This window comes from Dipodomys merriami, unplaced genomic scaffold (genome assembly GCF_024711535.1).
Source record: "Dipodomys merriami isolate MVZ:Mamm:240054 unplaced genomic scaffold, mDipMer1.0.p SCAF_21, whole genome shotgun sequence".
In the NCBI taxonomy this organism is placed as follows: domain Eukaryota; kingdom Metazoa; phylum Chordata; class Mammalia; order Rodentia; family Heteromyidae; genus Dipodomys; species Dipodomys merriami.
The window spans coordinates 17,418,489-17,441,150 of record NW_027203493.1 but is presented as its reverse complement, the minus strand read 5'-3'; the positions used below and the strand labels follow the sequence as shown (position 1 = coordinate 17,441,150).

General features: G+C 45.6%; 1 protein-coding gene across 5 annotated transcripts in view; it reads left to right on the top strand.

The window, feature by feature from the left end:
* Kiaa1549l (KIAA1549 like) overlaps positions 1-22,662 on the top strand; it is a 253,160-nt gene that overhangs the window by 159,746 nt on the left and 70,752 nt on the right. For all 5 annotated transcript variants that reach the window (XM_070032631.1, XM_070032629.1, XM_070032628.1 and 2 more), the window contains 5 exons: positions 655-714; positions 6,803-6,954; positions 10,385-10,556; positions 14,248-14,411; positions 20,936-21,120. In XM_070032631.1, the coding sequence (XP_069888732.1) occupies positions 655-714; positions 6,803-6,954; positions 10,385-10,556; positions 14,248-14,411; positions 20,936-21,120 (733 nt within the window). The remainder of the gene's footprint in view (positions 1-654; positions 715-6,802; positions 6,955-10,384; positions 10,557-14,247; positions 14,412-20,935; positions 21,121-22,662) is intronic.

Genomic DNA, 22,662 nt, shown 5'->3' with positions numbered 1-22,662 from the left:
TAGCTTTTTAAATCAGAGCTACCACTTGAGCCACACCTCTTCTTCTGGCTTTTTTGGAGTTAATTGGAGAAAATAATCTCATAAACCTTCCTGCCTGAGCGGGTTTTGAACTGCTGTCCTCAGATATCAGCTGCCTAAGTAGTTATGATTCTAGACACGAGCCACTTTAGTACTTGGCAGCACCAAGTTCTTCTATGAATGAACTGTTAATTGGAGATGAAGTGACTGTCCTCCTTGTGAAGCATTATGAGCAATTTGAGACCTTTTGCGGAAAGCCTTTGGCTACAGCACTTACACTCTTAACATTGGAAAAACTCATAGAAGAGGAGATCGTGCTAAATAACCTTAGTGATGGTCAGAGGATTTTTCAGACCAACTACATCTGTAGGTCTTGATAATGAGGGTATTCCACTTAAGGTTTGGATGGAAACTGTGAAAAACAGAAACTCACCAATCCTAAAACCTCTGCACTTAAAAGTTAACCTTTCCCTGAGATTTTGGTTCTCTGAGCAGCTGGATAGTTTGGCCTGTGTGTCAGAGTTCCCATTGATGGCAAATCAGTTTAGCTACTTGTTAACTTCTCTGTGTTTACTTTTCTAAAACATATCTATCAAACCTATCAAAGAAATCTGATGTGTTTCTTATTTGTTTTAGCCCTGGAATACCCCAACCTTGATATATCAGAAACTACCAGAGACTACTGGGTAATCACAGGTAAGCCCTTCCTTTGTTGTTTCCTTCTTCATGGATGCAGGTTCATTTGTCTAAAACCACGTACCATTCAGCAAGACACTAGCACCTTTCTTTGCTCTGGTCCTTATAAATCAATGAGTTTCTTCCACAAGACTGCAAATAGAAGCTAAGAAAAGATCTCACACTGAAGATGATTAGTAGACAAGGCGATTTGAAACTGCTACCTTCAGTCTTCCCATCAGGCAGTGTCCTTTTGGCAAAAAGTGGGCCTATCGGTAGTATGAGACTGTGGGTCTAGGGTACATCCGTGTGAATGGCTATCTATGCACAGATGGTAGGCTTTCTATCCAACCCAAATTAAAGCCAGAGGACTGACAGACTTCCCCTGCTCCCAACACGAGTCCCACTCCAACCCAACCCGGGTGAGCCATGATGGGGAAGGTGAATGGAAGTATTTGGTGTTCTGGTTGTGGTTTCTTTTCTTTTCCCCCTCAACGTTTAACAAAAACAGCAAGGATGTTACTTTTTTTTTAAAAACAGAAGCTAGGCCATGGCTCTGAAAATGAGAGAAACAAACATGGAGAGTAAAGGGAGAGGACCGATATTTGAGGGAGGAAAAGTGAACAAACAGCACAGCTATCCAAGGGTAGAATGGTGAGAAGGGACCAATGGGGGAAGATCTCAAGGGTGAAGGCGTTAGTGGAGAGAGGGCATGAATTTGCTGGAGCTGCTATAACAAAGCCCCACACTGTGCAGAGCTGACACAACCAAAGGCTGTGATTCCACATTTCTGGAAACTGGGATCAGGAGATTGACAGGATTGCTCTGTGTGAGGCCCTTCTTGGTTTGTGTTTCTTCGTCTCCGCACAGTGTTTTCCCTCTGTGCCTGTGTCCTAACTTCTTTTTCTTAGGACACAAGGTGTAGTAGCTAAAGGCCTATCCCATGACCTCATTTTAACTTCATTACTTCTTTAGAGACCCTCTCTTCAAATAGACTCACATGCTGAGTGACTGGGCTTTAAGGCTTCAACATGTGAATCGAAGGGACACAGTCTAGCCCAGTAAAGGAGGTAGGGTTAATAGGGCCTGGAGGTTGGGAGAAGGCTGGTCTCAAACTTCCCTTCCCTACCCATCCTCACCTCACTTGCTGTCCCCAAACGGCGCTAGATGGGCTACTGCCTAAAATCCAACCAAGGAGGGCGCTCCCCTGCTGAAGGAAGCCCACTCGAGACCTCCCTTAGACGACAGGTAGTTGCTTCTCTTCCCCTGCAGGGCCTTGACAGGCAGAGATCATTTTACCTGCTAAGAAGGCAAAACAAGAAACATATGTTTAAAAAAAATTTAGCAAACAACCTACCAGGGTTTATACTCAAGAGAGACAGTGCTAACCCAGCAAGATGTTTTCAGAGCCAGCGACTTATGTAACATTACAAAATCATTCTCCCTGCGGAAGGAATGACACCTCTCACTTGCAGATATTCTCCCTTCTCTGAACTTTAAAGTTTGCATTCAGTGATCACACATCCAATCTGAAATTTAGGCTGTCCATGTCATCCTCTCTGGGTCTCCCCCGTGGCTTGCTCTGTCTCAATTTTAGGGACATGGCTCTAAGAAAGAGCTCCATACATGGTTCTGTTCTCAGACTGTCCTGGGATTTAGCCCTGCACTTATGTAACCGTCTTGTCTTTATTGCTGTGCTTGTAGTGTGATCATCCCTCTGTCTGGGGCTGGCTGGATCCATTGTTGGATCCCACTGCTTGGGAGGGCCAGCAAGCAGGATTCAGGCTTTTGCCTTCCCTTAAATACACGATCACTTTCCAACTGGCCAGTCAATAGCAACCACCCCATCATTGACAGATGGAGAGGGAGATTGGGAGCTGAGAAATAAGAGCTTTGCTCAACATGGGCTCCCAGACCATTTTCACAGCCTGTCCTGCTCGTTGCTGACAGCAACAAGAATTTGGAACACTACTTCCCTCTCTGTGGTTTATCTTTAAAACCCTGATATGTTTGTATCTCCTTTTCTAACTACACACACACACACACACACACACACACACACACACACACACACACACACACACACACAAACTTACATAGACTTATATAGACTTATGTATATATAAGTCTATATAAGTTTATATGTCATATAATATTCTATATGTCCCTCTCTGTATATAAAGTGTATATAAATAAGTCTATATAAGTTTATGTAAATCTATATATTATATATTATATACAATATATTATTATATATTATATATTATATATATTATGCACTAGACACTTCTCCTTGACAAGAGAGTAGGTCCCTCTTGGATGGAAAATCACTGCCTTAGGGTGAACCCTAAGAGAGGGCTCTGCTGGGGACTTCCCTGCCCTCTGGGCATGCTGAGGTCAGACGTGGGAACATGAGGCAAGATAGAACTATCCAGACTCAGTATTGCCACGCAGCAGAGGTAAGAGCCTGATTTAGGCCTATTCATCTGTCTTGGTTTCGCTCACCAGAGACAAGGTATCTCAGGCCCAGTAATGGATGTGATTGTTTCAGCTCTTCTGTTAACTCGCTTCCACTTCCGGTATGCTTCAGTCAGCCACGCCAGCACGCCCGCCCTGGGCTCCACACCATCACCTGTAGAATGCGGGGGAGCCATTTATTTGCTGAGCATGAAGAGCTTGAGAGTGTGGCATTCAACCACAATTGATAAAACAGTTTAGACTGACCCATGCCCCGCTGTGAGAGTGCTAGAGCCCCAGGGGGTTAGAAACAAAGAGGAAGAGAAAGGAGATAGAACAGTCTGGAGACCTCTGGAGGAAGCTCTTGAGCACTGCTGGGGACTTGCTTGCGTCCTCCTGGCTGAATCAGTGGCAGGCAAGGGCAGGAGCGGGGAGAGGATTGTGTTGGGTATGCCAAAGAGCCCAGGCTTTTGTATCACTGTGAGAGGTAAGGGTCCACACCTTCTCCACTGCTTTCTGGGTGGGTAGAGAGGGTCAGGTGAACAAGGTCTGCCACATTCATGAGGGAGGAGCTGCACAGAATCATACTCTCCATGTTTTTTTCTCCACTAGCAAAGAAGGGGGCACATTATGACAGCAATACTATACCATTTACTGACGTTCAACCCAGTACCCATAGCATTGTTCTAGAAGCATTTTATGAGTGTGTGTGTGTTTTCTGGTCTAGGGGCTTGAACTCAGGGCCTAGATGCTGTCCTTGAGCTTTTTGCCAAAGGCTAGCACTCTACCATATGAAACTCAGCTCCATTTCTTCCTTTCTTTCTTTCTTCCTTTCTTTCTTTCTTTCTTTCTTCCTTCCTTTCTTTCTTTTGTAGTTAATTAAAGAGTCTCATAGACAGGCACTGGTGGCTCACGCCTGTCATCCTAGCTATTTAGGAAGCTGAGATTTGAGCTCAGATCATGGTTCAAAGACAGCCCAGGGCTGGGAAGGTGGCTCAGTGGTAGAGTACTTCCCTTGCATACATGAGGCCCTGGGTTTGATTCCTTAGCACCACATAAGCAGAACAAGCTGGAAGTGGCACTGTGGCTCAAATGGTAGAGCTCTAGCCTTGAGCTGAAAAGCTGAGGGACAGCGCCCAGGCCTAGAGTTCAGGCCCCACAACAGACCACAAAAAAAAAAAAAAAAAGACTAGGCAGGAAATCCCCTGGGATTCTTTTTTTTTTTTTTTTTGTCAGTCCCGGGGCTTGAACTCAGAGCCTGGGCACACTGCCACTTGAGCCACAGTGCCTCTTTCAGCTTTTTCTGCATATGTGGTACTAAAGAGCCCAGGGTTTCATGAATGAGCACTCTACCACTAAGCCGCATTCCCAGCCTTGAGATTCATCTCTAACCACCAGAAAACCAGAAGTTGTTGTCATAAGCAACAGTCCCAGTATTGTGCCATCCTGAGGGCATTTTCATCACCTAGGGGTTTTGACTGTTGCTTTTGATGTCTGCCTTTGACTATGACTGTGAGCCCCAGTAAATAATTCAGGAAGAAGCTGTGCCCTTGCCCATCCTGGCTCTCCTCTTACTCTCATCCACTTGTCAAGCAAGACCTATATAGAAGTAATTCTTCACAGTAATTTTCCTGGGGGGGGGGTGTCTTTGAGTTAGCAAGGTCACAGACTTCCCTGTCAGGATAGCGATCTGGGAGTCTTCTCTGGGACCTCACTCCATAAGAATGCACAACAGTGTCTCTTCTTTGATTGTAGAGATTCAGATCACAGATGAGCTGTGAGTGTCTCACTGGGGTCCTAGGAGAATATCTGCTTTATACCCTCCGAGGGGGTCTGGTTTGGCATTTATGCTTTCAAAGAAGTAATTTTGGAGATCCAGCTGTGGGTTTTATTTCTCTCTTGATGTGTCTCAACATTATTCTTCTGTGTCTTGTCTTTGGCTGCTCCGTTTGGTTCTATGTGGAATCGTTAGTGTTGGCTCTGGGCAGCTCCCTGCTGAACAAGATATCATAAAGACCAACACCCTTTATATCCAAGCTATTTCCATAGCCTAGTGGATAAGTGGTAGTAATGATCCTGGGCTGGGATATGGTAGAATAAACTATTAAATGAAGACTTTTATTATATTCCCACTTATAATTTTTTTATTTCTTAAAAAAAAGTCATCATTTTTAGCACTTCAAGTTTTGGAGTGAAAATGTTTGAGGACAGAGTTTGCCCGTTGGGGTAAAATGTGCTTTGCTGGGGAGACAGGGCAAACCCAGGACTTTGGGGGGTAGATTAGAAAAGGCAATTGTCCTACAGAAGGCAACAACACTAGAACAGTTGTGGAGCGCTAGTGCTCCTTACAGCCTTGCCCTGTACTGGCCATGGCCCGGAGGCCATCATGAGGACCACAATTGCTGTGTCCTAATCCCAGGTGTTGATTGCAGAAGCAAGGAGGAATCCCCTCTTACCTACTATGTCCCAGGCACTGTGCTGAACTGCTGTATACATCCTGTCTCCTTCAAGCTGTAGAGCCATAAGAAGGATGTTCTCTGGGTTGTACACTTTCCTGTTAGCCCTTGTACAGAGAAGCACGGAGACCCAGGTACCACAATGGCTTGCTGAAGGCCCCACAACCAGCACAAACCAGAACAGAGAGAGATCCTGCTCTCCCTGTTAGGTTGTCCTGTTCTCCGATGGGAGACAGTCTGAGGGGCCATGGGAAGCTGTAGCAGTGGGCACCACAGGGTCAGGTCCTCAGGACCCTGAGCAGGAGGGTTTGTCTGGATATATGAGATTGCCTTGCAAGATAGAACGGAGACTCCTAGCAAACCTCTTGAGAATAAAAAATAAAATTAAGGCAGACCTGAGCCAAGGAGTTCTGAGTGGGAAACTGCTCAACACTCAGTCAGCTGTGCCTGCAGCTGTGCTGTGCATGCTCCCATGTGAACTCTTTGTATTGCATATAGTGTGTGTGTGTGTGTGTGTGTGTGTGTGTGTGTGTGTGTGTGTGTGTGTGTGTGTGTGTGTGTGTGTGTGTGTGTGTGTGTGTGTGTGTGTGTGTGTGTGTGTGTGTGTGTGTGTGTGTGTGGTGCCAGTACTGGGGCTTTAGTTCAGAGCTTGGGTGGTATCCCTGAGATGTTTTACTTTGGGCTGGCACTCTACCCCTTGAGCCACAGCTTTACTCCCACCTTTTTGGTGTTCATTGGAAATAAGAGTCTCATAGATTTATCTGCCCCCGAGCTCTCTTTATACTGTGGTCCTCAGATCTCAGCCTCTCAAGTAGCTAAGATTCCACGCATGAGCCACTGGTACCTGGCTGCACAGCATCTTAAATAAAGCTTGGGTTGTATACCACAGTGCTAGAGATTTTGCACCTCGAAGAGCGAAGAGCCCAGGTTCTGGAATTATACAGGCTTCAGATTGCATCCCAACTTCTCCAGTCACTAGTTACGTGGCTTGAGGTCACTAATTTTGTTTTTCTTCTTGATATCTGTAACACGTGGATAGTGACCTGCACTGTCACGGAGGCGAAGCGAGGTAAAGATGGCCGGTCCAAGGTGAGGTAGGGCATGGTGCCCTTGCTGCGCAAGGCAGGTGGTGGCTGTGGTCACTGAGTCAGCAGTATGGGCTCTGAGCCTCCCTTCTGCCTTCTGCATCTCCGCAGTGCTGCAGGGCGTAGACAATTCACTGGTGGGCCTGCACAACCAGAGCTTTGCCCGGGTCATGGAGCAGCGCCTTGCCCAGCTCTTCATGATGTCTCAGCAACAGAGCCGGCGGTTTAAACGGGCCACCACCCTGGGAAGCTACACCGTGCAGGTAGGTGTGCAGTACCACGGGGTTGCCAAGTGACTGTGGGCAAACGTGCCTCCTGGGATTACACAGATACTGTGTGTAGAGAGCCATCCATGCATCCATCTGAGTCATTTCCTTAGCACTGTTCTGGGGTTAACGGTTGTCCTCTCCACTGTCCACAACTAGATGATTAGCGGAGGCCAGATTCCGCCCATATGCAGATCAGAAGTGAAAGGTTCTGTCGTTGGCATTTAGTCAACTTAAAAATACAACCCAGCCGGGCGCTGGTGGCTCACGCCTGTAATCCTAGCTACTCAGGAGGCTGAGATCTGAGGATCCAGGTTCAAAGCCAGCCCGGGCAGGAGAGACCGTGAGACTCCTATCTCAAATAAACCACCAGAAAACCGGAAGTGGTGCTGTAGCTCAAGTGGTAGAGCGCTTGCCTTGAGCTGAAGAGCTGAGGGACAGCGCCCAGGCCCAGAGTTCAAGCCCCACGACCGACAAAAAAAAAAAAAAAAAAAAAAATACAACCCAACCCACCTGTCAGTGGCTCACACCTGTCAGCTGTTCCGGAGGGTGAGTTGAAGAGTACAGTTCAAAGCCAGCCTAGGAAGGAAAGTTCATGAGATTCTTATCTCCAATGAATCAACAAAAAGCCAGAAACAGAGTTGTGGCTCAAATGGTAAAACACTAGCCTTGGGCAAAAAAGCTAAGGGACAGCAAATAGGCCCTGAGTTCAAACTCTAGTTCACACACACACACACACAAATTGATCCCTCCAAAATTTATGGTGGACCCAGGGCCAAGTAGTGATTTAGGTGGGAGATGTGGAAGGCACTGATGTTGATCTGTCCATACCTCTTACCATTTCTAAGCATGGCAACTGGCTTTCAACAGCCAGCCTTGAATCTTCCCTACTAAACTGCCCTCGGAATCCTGGAACCCACTTTGCCCCTGCTATGCTACTAGAGTGTGTGGAAATTAACTCATGGTGGGTGTACAAATACTCCAGCTGTCTTGCATCTTAGCTAGCAGAATTCTGATCATTTCTAGAGATATGGAATTAGCTTTTCATCACTCAGTTTACTGGCTCTTTTCTTACCTGTGTATCACCCTTCTACCTCCTGTCAGTTTTTCATCCCTCTCAAAGAAACTGTAAACACTTACTTCTTCTCTGGATTTCCTTCTGTGGGATCCCCTCAAAGTAGTAGCCCTCTGTGGGGGTGGGAGGGGGATTTCACGCTGCCCTTGATCCTGCAAAAGTGTCTAGTATATTCTCGGCAACTCACACATCTTGATTAGCATGAACTTCATGAATGAGAACCCGTCTCTCACATTGCTACACTAGCTAACAAAGCTCTGCTGAGTGTATAGCAAATTGCAGAGACCATCCTGGCAGAGGCCTCTGGAGGGCTGGCTGGAGCACTAGTTCAAAGTAGCTGGCTGCGCTGGGCATGGGAACACTTCACCACTAACTGACCACATCTTTTGCAAATGCGTAGTGTGGCACTTCCTCGGAGGAGACATCTTTTCATTTCCTGGAGGAAATCACAAACATTCACACAGTCTGCTGCAGATCACAGCCCCAGACAATCTGCAAAGCGAAGCCCATCTTCTCTCCCTGCACTGAGTCAGTCTTGCCTCTGATGGACCCTCCAGGTCTCCTGATTCACAAGTCAGGCCCTTGTCCTATTTGCTGTTGCTTTGGTTCTGAAAGTCTTTGTGGTCTGTGAGGACCTCGTCAGGAGGCAAAGGGCTGGTTAATTTTCTTTGCGAGGGTTATGACTTTGCCTTTGTGGGTGTGTTCCATCTGAGTCCTATAATTCACACCTCTCCAAATGACAGAAAGGAAGTCACTGGTGCTGAGATGGCTCTGAACAGCTGAAAGGAGAAGAAGGACATCTTACAATCCTGATGTTACTTATAAAGCTGGAAAACTTAGGGCTGGGAAGGTGGCTCAGTGGTAGAGCGCTTGCCTTGCATGCATGAGGCCCTGGGTTCGATTCCCCAGCACCACATGAGCAAAAAGAAAAAAAGCTGGAAGCGGCGCTGGGGCTCAAGTGGTAGAGTATTAGCCTTGAGCTGAAGAGCTGAGGGACAGCACCAGGCCCAGAGTTCAGGCCCCATGACCGGACCCAAAAAAAAAGAAAAACTTAACATACTTGATATATCTAAAAGGGACCAGAGATGTTGCTCCCATTTTTTCCCTAAGAATTCTGTGCACCTGGCTCTATAGCTACCTAGAAACTCACAGAGAACCAAGTGATCTTGTTTCACTTTGCTTTATTTTCTTTCTATAAATACAGACAGAGGCCACAGAGACATCTTGGTAAAAAAAAAAAAAATTACCATTAGCCAGATGTGGTACACAGCTGTAAAAAGAATTACTGTTAAATTGAAACTGAGTAATGTTAGTAGATAAAGATAACTTTCCTTCAAGGAGATTTACATATCTAGAATTTAAAGGTATTTGTCTGTTTGATATATTTGAAAAATTGAGTCCCAAGAAGAAATCATATGACAAGTTTTGGGGGTTTTTTCCCTGGGTTGTTTATTTGTTTTTGTGTTGGTGCTAGGTTTTGAACTCAGGACCTCATGCTTTCACTTAGCTTTTTTTCAGCTCCAGACTGGTGTTCTACCACTTGAACAATACTTCCAGTTCTGGCCTTTTGCTAGTTAATTAAAGATAAGGGTCTCACAGACTTCCTTGCCCAGGCTGGCCTCCAGCTGGGATCCGATCTCATCCTCCTGAGTAGCTAGAATTACAGGTGTGAGCCACCCACACCTGGCTAAAAATAAAAGTGTGGGAGATGAGGAAGACCAGAACAAATACTCCAAAATGATGATAGTAATTAGCTGGATATGGAGGGACTCTTAATCATTTTTCTCTTCCTTTGTTCCTTGATGCTTAGCTATTGTTTTTTATTTTCCTATATTGTATATATATATATATATAAAATAGTAAAAATAATTAGAAAAAGAGCTTTGGGTTTCCAAGTACTGCTTTTGTCAGAGATCTTTTCCAATGCAGATGTAAGGTTTTTTTTTTTCCTTTCTGGCAATTGCTGATCTTGAAATTTAAAATCTTATTGGAGAAAAACTTAGCATGCCCTGAATTCCTGGGGAGGCCTATTTTCAAATGAGGCCAGAGCTGAGTGGAGGCTGGGAAATACTCTTCTTGCATATTTTCCTTTCCAACTTCCAACTGTGCTTTCCAGATGTTCATATTTTTCAAAACTTTTTAAAAAAAATCTCCCAGTCTCTCACGCTAGCCATAGCAGGCTTCCTGAGACACTGGCTGCAGGGAGGAACAGAAAGGTTGCTGTCTAGCTTATTTGCTGTGCATCCATGATAGGCCGCAGCAGGCCTCAATAGAAAGCCTGCTGATGGCCCCTGGGCCTAGAGGGTTGATTCAAGATGTCCTACAAACACCTAGCCTCTCGTTTTCTGAAAGATGGTAAAGATGCAGCGGGTACCAGGACCGAAGGACCCAGCGGAGCTGACCTACTACACCCTGTACAACGGGAAGCCACTGCTAGGCACTGCGGCAGCCAAGATCCTGAGCACCATTGACTCCCAGAGGATGGCGCTGACGTTGCATCACGTGGTCCTTCTGCAAGCTGACCGTAAGGGGATGTTTCTCCATTCAGTCATTTGTAATGCTACAAATGTTTCCTGCAAGTGTCAAAGCGATTTTTCCAAACTCATATGAATGGTCCCAGAATTGAATGTGTTTCTGTTCCGGAAGGTTCTAAGAGCCATCAGTTGTGTTTTCTGTGCTGTTGGAAGCAATAGGCTTTGGGTAAGAAGTATGTTTTATGATATTCAGATGATGACCCACTCCTCCCCCCACCCCCACAAGTGCTGCTCACTCTTCCTCCCCGGTGTAATTTAGTGAGCAGCTCTGAAAAGTCACTGCAACTGAGATGGTATATGAATGACGGGAACATTGATAATTTGATTTGAGGAACCTTTAGAGCCCTGTGTGAATTGTGCTTGGTGCTGGAGGATTTACAAAAGTAGGAGAGGCCAGGTGCTGGTGCCTCATGCCTGAAATCCTAGCTACTCAGGAGGCTGAGATGTGAGAATTGTGATTCAAAGCCAGCCTGGGGCAGAAAAGTCCGTGTGACACTTATCTCCACCAGAAGTGGAGCTGAGGCTCAAAGTGGTAGGGCTCTAAGCTTGAGCAGAAATGCTCAGGGACTACTACACCCAGGCCCTGAGTTCAAGCCCTATGACCAACCGCCCTCCCCCATCCTCTCCCCCAAAAAAGTGGGAGTTAATTCAGGAGTCAAGGAATACAGGGATCATCAGAACAAGACTGCTCTGAAAGTGCTTCCAGAATGAAGGAACAGAGGCAACAGAGTAAAGGTGTTAAAAGAATACTGGCCTCCCTGTGTGCCTCCCAGTGGCTGCTACTGATCTCTATTTCCTCACCCTCCCTGCTCGATGGAGTTATGTTTATTTAGCTCCAAATCACAGGAGTGGCTATGAAAAGCTGTTTGCTTTAGAGAAATGCCTTTTTCTAAAAGTGTCCAACCTCCTGGGACTCCATTTCTTCCCCTTCAAATTTGGATGAGAATAGTGTGTAGGCAAAGGACTCATCACCAAGTAGGTGCTCAAAGCCTTGTTTTTTTCTCTCTGCCCTCTACGGAACCTCTTTCCATGGAAATAACCATTCATTCTTTGTTGCCCTGGACATGGCTTTGTAAATTCAGATCAGATGCCAGTGAACTGACTGGGTTTGGATGACTTCAGTTGACCTAACTTGAAGATCGCTTTGACCGTTAAGTGATTTTATTAACATGCATAAGATGAATCTATTCTGCAACTCCTCCTGGCCTCCCCCAATTAAATAGAGGTGAGGGAATTTTACATGCTACACCAAAAAGAGAGTCACCTAAACAGTGAAACTTAGGAAAATCAGAGCACCTGCATATTTCATTCTTGCTAATTGTGTGTGTATATATTTAGGGTGGTGATTAATACACTATGCATGTTTTTGCTCCATCTAGATAGACTAGCCTAGGGCGACCCCCCATACACACACACCTAAAAAAAAGAGGCAGATGGATTTTTTTAATAGGAGTTCTTTTTAAGCTTTTAAAAATGTTCATGGCATATGAGGTTCCCATGCAAATACTGAGTCACTAAAAGCAGTAGCAATTAAGTGTGTAATGTCAACAGAGACCCATTATCTAATGAGCTGTTTTCAGGAGTTAATAATGTGATTCATCACTGATTGATAAAAGAAACTGTGAGATGTTCTTTTGTAACTAATAGGATTCGGAGCCCAAGGGCAGCCAGATGACAGGACATCTTGGCTAACTGAGATGAGCTGCAGTCAGAGAAGAAGTCCGCTGTCTCTTCAGGCAAACCTTCACCTTATGGCGCTTACTAGGGATGATCTTTATAATCCAGATCTAAACCCTTGGCATAGAGGGTCTAGGGGCCTTCAGAGTTCAGCAGGATCAGGAGGATTAAGTCATGCCAGCCATTCTTACAAGAGACTGAGATAGACAGACAGACAGACAGACAGACAGATAGTGTGTATGTGTATATATATATATATATATATATATATATATATATATATATATATATATATATAATGTGTGTACACATATATATTTATATATCATTGGACTAGAACCTAGAACTAGCACAAAAGTGATACTTCTCTTTCTAACCTGGTACTCTGGCCCATCCAGAAACCTGTATGCCATGGGGATAATAGCAGTTTATCTATGCATTCCTTCAACTTTTTAATCAAGCACGTAGTATATGCTCCGCCCTATTAAAGGCCCTGGGAATACAAGTACAAGAGAGAGAACCCCCACCCTCCTGGGGGGTACATTCTAATAGAGTGCCTAACGGTCCTGTCAGATGACTGGGAGCCTTGCTACTCCACGTGCAGCCTGTAGGTTGATTACGTGCTTATCACCTGCCAGCTTGTTAAATGAGCAGCAGGATCTCTGGGTTTGTACCCAAACACAGACTCAGAACCCACAGCTGAAGAAGAACCCCAGTGCTTGGTGTGTCCATTAATGTTTGAGAGGCACAGCTTTAGGGGGAAAAAAATTAAGCAGGGCAGGGGTGGGGTATTGATAGGGAGCAAAAGAGGCTGGTGTTCTTATTTCCTGTACAGGGAACATGGAAGGCATGACAGAGGGGCACAATTTGTTCAGAGCCCTTGAAGGCTGAGAAGGAAGGAATCATATGGATTTCTAGTTGAAGAGCACTTTGGATGGAAGGATCAGCCAGTGCAAAGGCCCTGTGGCAGGAGACTATCTGCCTATTTGAAAAGTAACAGGAGGCCAGTAAAACCAGAGCAGAGTGAGGTCCTGGCAAAGCAGTAGCAAATAAAGCCAAAGAAGAAACTGAGAATGTCAATTCATGGATCACTGGGGGATCTTATAGAAATTGAAAACACTCTGGCTCTTTCCTAGAATGGATGGAAGCCTCGAGGTTTTTTATTATGTAAATCTGAAGCTTAGAGACTCACACTCTGCTGACTACTATAAATATAATTTTTTTGTATGTGTGCCAGCACTGGGGCTTGAACTCTCACTTGGCTTTTTCACTCAAGACTGATGTTCTACCGCTTGAGCCATGCCTCCATAAACAGTTTTTGTTGCTTAATTGGAGAAAAGAGTCTCATGGGCTTTTCTATCTGGTCCAGCCTTGAACTGAGATACTCATATCTCAGTGTCCTGAGTGAATAGGACTATAGGCATGCACAACTAGCACCAATCAAAGTCTCATATTTTTGCCTGTGATTCTCTTAACACCTCCCATAAAGCTGGGATGATAGATGCTTATTGCCAGGCTTGGCTTATTGGCTGAGTTCTTCTTAATGTTTTGCCTGAGCTGGCTTCAAACCATGATCCTCCCCACCTCTGCCTCCTATGCAGCTTGTATTATAGGTGTGAGCTGCCATACCAGGTATGCGGCACACACTTCTCATCCCCAAGTGAGAACATCTTCTCTACTCTTCTTTTTGACCTTTGTGTGTCCTTGATGAAGAAAATGGATATGGATCTGTCATCTTCTTGCTCTTACCAAATAGTTGGAGGTTGCATTTATTGAGTGCCTGCTAGGGATGACACCAAAACACCACAAAGTGGTGCCCCATTTTACCAATGAGGAAACAAGCCCCTAAGAGTTTGCATAACTTGTCCAAGGTGGACCGAGGCTTCTGACCTCTTGGCCTTCATCCCTCCCTCCTGATGACTTGGGATTGAGGGGTCCCTGTCAGGCTCACGTTGCTCTTCCAGTGCCCTTGGTCAGGTGTGTCTGGCTGGCTCTTTCCCACAGCTGTGGTAAAGAACCCGCCTAACAATCTATGGATCATCGCTGCGGTGCTGGCGCCGATCGCTGTGGTGACGGTCATCATCATCATCATCACGGCCGTGCTCTGCAGGAAGAACAAGAACGACTTCAAGCCGGACACCATGATCAACCTGCCTCAGAGGGCAAAGGTAGGTGGGGCAGTGGGACGAGGCAGGGGCTCAGCCCCCAGGGGCCCTGCCCTCCCCCTCTATCTCTCTGCTCCCCTCTCCTCCCCTTCCTACCTCTCCCCTCCCCTATTCTTCTCCTCTCCTCTCCTTATTTCTCCCCCCCCCTCTGTTTCTCTGTCTCTCTCTCTGTCTCTCTCCTCTCTGCTCTGAGACTGGGACTCAAACTTGGTACCCGACATTTTGCTCATTGACTAGCACTCCACCAACTGAGCCACGCCTCCACTCCCATCTGCCTGCCCTTCTTTCTGAGCTTCCAAGGACACGGGAACCCATGCCTCTTAGCTGCTCACTCTCCCGAACTAGTGTTTCCATGAAGTTTGCTTTTTGCACCTCTGATCCTCTCAGCATCCCTTTGAGGATTATCTCACAGATGAGGAAACCAAGGCACAGGAAACCTAGAGCTAAAAAGATCCGAGAGGACCTTCAACATGTCAGTAGGCTCCATCCTTCTACCCATGAAAAGTCACACCTGTGCGATCACATGGGTGATGGGTAGGAAGTAGTAGACGTGCAGGTGAAGTGGGTCTCCATTTGTGTCTGCCACATGCATGTGACAGAATCCTAGCCCCACCCCTCCCTGTGATGGCATGAAGCGATAGCTCTGTAGAAAGTGAGTTGGCCGTGAGGATGGAACCTCCGCGCATGAGATTAGTGCCCTTCTGAAAGAAAGCCAAAAGAAGTGCTCGCCTCTTCCATCTCGTGAGGACAGGCAACGAACAATCTGAAGCATGGCAGCCGGCCCTCAACAGAGCCCAACCACTTTGGTCTTGAATGACCCTGCTTCCAAAACCATGAGAAATAAATGTTACTTAAAAGGCCCCCCATGGATGGTATTTTGTTCTAGCAATGCAAATTGACTAAGACAAGATTTTTTTTTTTGGCCTCTAATTCAAGGCTCCTTTGCTTCCCTGTTCTGCTGGCTGGAATGATTGTCATGGTAGACCAGCTGCCAGGCCAGGCCAGTGGTGAAGCCCACAGCCTGGCTGAGGTCCTATCTTCTCACTGTCACCTGCATACCTCCGCCCTGGAGGCTGGTATCTGGCAGGGCCATGGACAGAGGACATTTTGATGGCTAATTTTCCAGGCACGTAACTGCCTTTGTGATAGTCCTCGAGGGAATTATCTCAACTGTAAGACTTGGTGTTTAAATAATGCCTTACAATCTGCTGGCCCTTCTGGGCCTGTCACCTCATTTGTTCATCATGCTAGCCTGGTGAGATAGGTCACAGTCAGGGCAGGTTTTATTATCCTCAGTGAACAGTCCAAACCCAAGAGGGAAAGAAAGATGTCAGGATTTTCCAGAGTATAATACAACAAACAACAGGAGGGTGAGGGAGCCCCACGTGGAAATCTTTGTACTCTTTCTGTGTGGTACCACCCACCGGGCCCTGGAGATCTACCAGGCTGCTCTTCTGTCTGAGTTCTGAGTTCTGCCTCTGAGTTCTGCATACCTGGGTAGCAAGTGGCCCCTGCCCTACTTCCTGTCCAATGTAGTGCACATCAGTTATAAAGCTGGTTCTGTGGGGATGGAGGTATCCACAGAACTCCCTTCCTTCTAAACAATCACACCTCACCAGCGCAAAAGAAATCAAAGGACTCTTATTGCAGACTAAACTGATAACACCTGTTGTGATGCAGTGGCTTGATTAGACTGACTAAAGAGGACCCCCCCCCCAAAAATGTGTATTCTGCTTCTGATGTCTCCCGAGGCCCCTGCCTTTCCCATGCAGCAGAAGGCTGGGAGGAAGGGGCCACTGGAAATTGCCAGAATGCAAAAATGCACACTGCTCCAGAGTACAGTGTTGCATTTCCTAGCTTGGCTACCACGTGTGAAGCTTGCCACCATAACAAGTCATTACCGGCATGGCAGGGTTAGTCCAAGAACGTCAAGCATGCCGTGTTGACGTTAGAAGTGGCAGTCTTTGAGTCACAGATTCAACCAAAGCCTTATTCGTCAGCCGAATGAAGCAGCACATCTTCTGGCTGGCACACTCTCTGGGGCCAGCAGGGGGGGCGTGTTTATGCTTTTCCCCAGCTCCTATTGTGTGCCTACCCCGTGCATTGTGCTTTCTGGAGTACATGGCCAGGGTTGGAAATCAAACCAATTTAATGTCCCATGAGTTGTGTGGCGCTGCTGCGGGTCTCCCCCTCCGGGAGGCTGTGTGACACACTTTGATTTCCACCACCCTTTTGTCCCGGGAAGCCAGCAGCTTGGAACTGCCATTGTGCTGCTGCAGTCCGCCTGGTCCAAGCCAGGGACACTGCGGTGTGTCGGAGAGAGGAGCGAGCCAGCTGCACGGCTCTTCACCACCAGGTGTGAGCAGAATTCAGTGAATGCAAAGGGACGAAGCAGAATAAAAGAGTTAGCCCTCGCCACCAATCCATAAGCGAGGCGGATGGCACCAGGGACGTCGCTGTGTCTTTAGAATGCATGCTGCAGGGTCAGAGGAAATCCCGGGGACTCAGGCTGAGCCCCAGTGACAAACATAACATGCTAAGCAGAGGTAAGTGTGGGAGTCCAGGGGGCTGAGGCCAGAGTAGCGAGCCTCTCCCTCGTCTGTGGAGACAAGACTCTAGGCATCCGCTGTGGTATTGTCATCTGCCAGGTTTCCTTCCACAGGCTGAATGCTGAGAGAATAATAATAGCAAGTGGGCTTAGCTTCAGTTACCTCGTGTCTTCCTACTTTGCTTCTCTTTACTCTTTGTCCATGCATCTGTAGCCTCTTCCCTTCATTCAGATAAAGAGAACATGGCTGGAACTGGTGTCCTTTGGGAAAAGTAGTTATAGCCAGATCCACATGCAGAATGGAATTTGAGCCCTGCAATGGTGGGCGTGTTCTGTTTGGGACAAATCCTTCACCCCCTATGCATGACCAGCAATTTCCTCTCTTTCACATACTTATCTCTATGACCTAAGGAAAGTTAGGAGACCTCCTTTGTGCCTCAGCTTTCCCATCTGTAAAATGGGCATGTTAACACTGTTCCTGGATAGGCTACTGGAAGGATTGATTACAAGTTAATATATGTAAATTGCTTTGGGTTGTACCTGGTATATAATAAATACCAAATACAAGTTAGCTTTTATTATTGCATAGTGTTTGGTTGTTTCTTAGACGGTCTTGATAATGTGTCTATCTTTGGAATTATTGGAGATTATTGTTTTGATTTGGAAATTTTGTAAAACCCATTCAAACAATTTAAGGCAGGTCTTTCACAGCTTTGTATGACTGGGGTTATAATTACTCTTGTATCACTAATATTTTTCCAACAAACAATAGGTGATTTTCTTTTTTGGGGGGGGGTCCAGTCGTGGGGCCTGAACTCTGGGCCTGGGCACTATCCCTCAGCTCTTCAGCTCAAGGCTAGCGCTCTACCACTTGAGCCACAGCGCCACTTCCGGCTTTTTTCTTTTTGCTTATGTGGTGCTGAGGAATCGAACCCAGGGCCTCATGTATGCAAGGTAAGCGCTCTACCACTGAGCCACCTTCCCAGCCCCAATAGGTGATTTTCAAGTTGAAGTTTGGGAGACCAATTGCTTTGGGAGTCATAAAAATGGAGGAATTAGTTTTCAGTTTTTACCACCTGGTTGTATGATCTTGAGCAAATCACAACCTCTCTGAGCTTTGGTATTCTTATTATAAAATGAAGACTGATATTTGTCCTACTTACCCTATGAGTTTGCTGTGAGGACAAAACTAGGTCAGTGTCAGTATGCTATAAGTACTGAACATAGTGTGTGTGTGTGTGTGTGTGTGTGTGTGTGTGTGTGTTGGTACTGAGACTTGAACACAGGGCCTCATACTCTCTTTTGGCTTTTTCCAGTTGAGACCGGAACTCTACCAATTGAGACACAGCTCCACTTCTGGCTTTTTGGTGGTTAATTGGAGATGAGTCTCCCAAACTTTTCTGCCTGGGCTGACTTTGAACTTTGATCCTCAGCTTTCACTCTCCTGAGTAACTAGGATTACAGGCATGAGCCACCAGCATCCAGCACAGTGGCCACTTTTTCAGCTGTTGTTCCTAATGGCTCTCTTTTCACACACTCCCAGTTGACCCAGTCACCTGATGTATGCAGCCAGTAACCTCAAGAAAGTGGGAAGAAGGGCAAGAGATCAAATGTAGAGAGGGTGGAACAAGTGGGGAGCTGGGATCAGAGCTAGCTTATCCCACTCACTAGATTTGGGGAGTCACGGCTGTTGGAGGCTTCCAGTCCCTCCCAGGCCAGCTGGGAATCTCAGCACAGGAACAAGCCCGAGTAAAGTATAAGGCAGCCAACCAAGATGGTGACTGCTGAGGGGAAGGTGGTCAGTGGAATGAGTTGTCAAGTAGTGGTTAGATGTTGTGATCTGGGTTCAAACAAGAAGGTTCAAATGCTGGCCCTGTCACCAGTCAGCTGTATGATCCCAGATAAGTTGCTTAGTCCTTCCGAACCTCAGTAAAATGCGGCTAATAGAATTCCTACCTTTAGGGGGAAAACAATGGAGGGGGTAACAATGCTCAATAGGAAGTATACTCATTACCTTGCTCATGTAACTGTAACCCTCTGTATAGTATCTTTACAATAAAAAATTTTTAAAAAAAGAATTCCTACCTTAAGGGATACAGTATTCAACCTATGCAGTTATTACTATACCTGTTATATTGAATATGATTAAAACCATGAGCTCCTCAGGGGTAATGACTAGTTCCTTGGTGGTTTTTTGGTTGTTTTGTTTTGGTGGTGTTTTGGTTTGTTTGTTTGTTTGCTGGTCCTGGTGCTTGAGCTCTGGGCCTGGGTGCTGTCCCTGGGATTCTTTTGCTGAAGGCTAATGCTGTACCATTTGAGCCTTGGCACCACTTATGGATTTTTCTGAATAGTTTATTTGAGATGAGAGTCTCACAGACTTTCCTGCCTGGGCTGGCTTCATCTGTGATCCTCAGATCTCAGCCTCCTGAATAGCTCAGATTACAGGCGTGAACCACTGGCACCCACCTGGTAATAACTAGTTTATATCCCTGTTTATATCTCCAGCACTCCAATGGTCCCTGGTACAAGCCAGTGTTGTTGGAACAAAGCTAAATAGGATAATGGTGCTGCTGGTGGTCCATACCTGTAATCCTAGCTATTCAGAAGGCTGAGATCTGGGAATCAGGGTATGAAACCATCCTGAGAAGGAAAGTTCGTGAAATCTTACCTCTAATGAACAACCAAACAAAAAAAAACAAAACCAGAAGTGGTAGAGTACTAGCCTTGAGCAAAAAAACTCAGGAACAGTGCTGAGGCCCCAGACTGGCACCAAAATAAATGAATGAATGAATGACCACCAACAGCCATTTTAACTGGTCTGGGATTTAGTAGGAAGACAAATAAGGAAACTAATACAGAATGAGCACTGAGTTTGTATGAGGCACCTAGATGAGTGCTAACCTTGAATTACTTATTTAACCCTTACAGCATCATCTTGAAGGTCATTAAATATCCCTCTCACATCTATAAACCTTTTATCCTGTTCACATGATTATTATCTCCATTTTACAAATGAAGAGCTGATGTCAGAGTCTGTCAGTCACTTACAGCTAATAAGCAGTAACCTTGGCTTTGAATCCAGGCAACCTGATTACAGATCCATGGCTCTTAACCAGCATAGTCCCACCTCAGTTATGCTTGCCCTGCTTGGAGGCGGGGGTGGGGTTAAAGAATAGAGATGTTCCTGGCAATTGGTTAATCATGCCTCTTGGATTTTACTACTCTGCTAATACATAGTCTGTTGGATTTTGCTCACAGAAGTCTTATTCACTTTGGATTTCACACTAGTCAATAAAGGCCTTGCTAATTCCCCAGGAATGAATTATAGGGGAGCCAGCATACTTCAGGGAGAAATGTGAATTAAAGAACAGTTCCTTAAATGCCATGTCACCGTTACTGATGGGATAGCTTTCACATTTGGTAGCATATCTCCCTCTCTGTGGCAGATCTGTGATCTGCCTTACTACCCAAGAGTGATAAAGGTAAAAAGCAGATATTGTCATCTCTGATTGAGAGAGTTGGGGTTCGGAGTCCAAGGGACTGGGTAATCTCATACATGCTGCTGCACATAAAACAGTAAGAGAGTGGTGTTTAGGGACAATCAGATGTTTCTAAGCAGGACATGGTACAAGATGTAATATCTTAAAAAAAATACCCACTAGGAGTTGTTTCCTAGTTAGCAGTATCCATTGACGTAAAATGAATGGCTTAAAGCCCTTGAAAGAGTTTGTTCCCAACAGTGTTTACATCTTGTTGGTGCTCTTCATTTTTCTCTACAAGTCTTATCTATAGAGTCTTACTTGGGTGGAATTACCATTCTTTTGCAAGACAGACGTCATGAGAGGATCCAATTTAATTCTTGTCTATCCAGAGGCTCACTTTTGTCTCATCACATGTATTTTGCTACCCATCTTTTCTGCAAGCTGTTGTGGGAGGTGCTTTTCTAGAAATATGACTGCAACCTGTTTCCTCTTTGCAGCCCGTGCAAGGCTTTGACTATGCCAAGCAGCACCTAGGCCAGCAAGGAGCAGACGAGGAAGTCATCCCTGTGACTCAGGAGACAGTGGTCCTCCCCCTGCCCGTCAGAGATGTGCCTCAGGAAAGAGACATTGCTCAGGATGGGAGCACCATCAAAACAGCCAAGTCCACTGAAACCAGAAAGAGGTAGGCACCGGTCAACTTGCGACTCTCTGTGTTGGCAAGAGACATCAGTGCTGGTAAGAGCAGTCAAGGTTCGCAAGTGAATTCTAGCATTCTCTTGACATTTCCCTTCATGCTCATTTTGAATATCAAATAGGAGATGAAGATGAATGGAGAGAGCAATGGTGGACAAATACAAGAATCATATTCAATGTACATATGCACAAATGGAACGCGGTAATGAGGGGATGGCTGGGGTTGAGATAGATGGGGGGGAGAGCTATGTAAGGAATGGCATTGATTAAGATGCATTATCATCATAAGTTGACATGTTGGATTGAAACTCTTAAACAACTAAACATAATTTCTTAGCTAAAGAAGAAATTAGTAAGAAGAAAAAGAGATGGAGGGAGAGGACAAGAATCGCCACACCACCCTGTATGAGTCGCTGTTTATAAAGTTTCCTATCATTGATTGACCACAATAGTAAATATGTAGTTCTTCTGTATATTATCATAAATTTGGTCCTGATTCATACCATGCCTTTGTTTCAGGATAGTTGTGTTTTATCTGGCAGTTTCTCAATATAGTTTCTGATTTCAGTCAGTATCATTTATTGATTGATTGTTTGATTGATGATTGATTTTTTTTTTTGTGTGTGTGTGTGTGTGTGTGTGTGTGTTTATTATAAGCAGGTCACTTTGAAAGGCTTTAGAAGTGCTATAAAAATATATAACATTGATATAAGTCCTGGGGCTTGTATATAAGACCTCGGGCTTGAACTTAGGGCCTGACTGTACCTGAGCTTCTTTTTCCCAAGGCTAGCACTCTGCCACTTGAGCTACAGTGCCACTTCTGGCTTTTTCTGTTTATGTGGTACTGAGGAATCAAACCCAGGATTTCATGAATGCTAGGCAAGCACTCTACCACTAAGCCCATTCCCAGCTCCATAAGGTTGATTCTTGACCCCTAAGATCTCTCCATGGAGGAGACCTGGCGATAAATACCAGGCATGGAGATGTGCAGGGCTGCAATGGGGTCTGAGTCAGTCACTGTGGCTGAGGGGAAGGGGAAATACAATGCTGCCTGGGAGGTATCATGGAACAGGTTGATTCAGCTGAGCTGGAAGAGAAAATGAGGGCTGAGGAGGTGGAATGAGATAAAACCTTTATCTGAAAGCAGTGAGGAAAGAGAACACAGGCTCTGCATGCTGAGCATTCTGTAGTTTGGAGTTCACAGTGGTTGTATTAGAGCCAGATGATGGACTAAACCTGCATGACCTTCACTGTGGGAAGTCACTGAAAGTTCTTTAGGAGACAGTGATGTCTAGCCTTTATTTTAGGACTAATGGTAACATGACTGATAGGTGAAAGAGGTTAGGTTAGAGGCCAAGAGACTTATTACAAGGACTTTGCCATCGCCTTTTTAATCACTATTGGCTGGCTAAACCAACACTCATTGCAAGCCCCTTTCTTTGTTGCCTGAGTCCACTGTAGAGCCTGGGAAGGCTGTCTCCTCCCTCCCTCTTTTCTCTTTTTTAATCTAACAGGTAAGTTTTATTTGTTT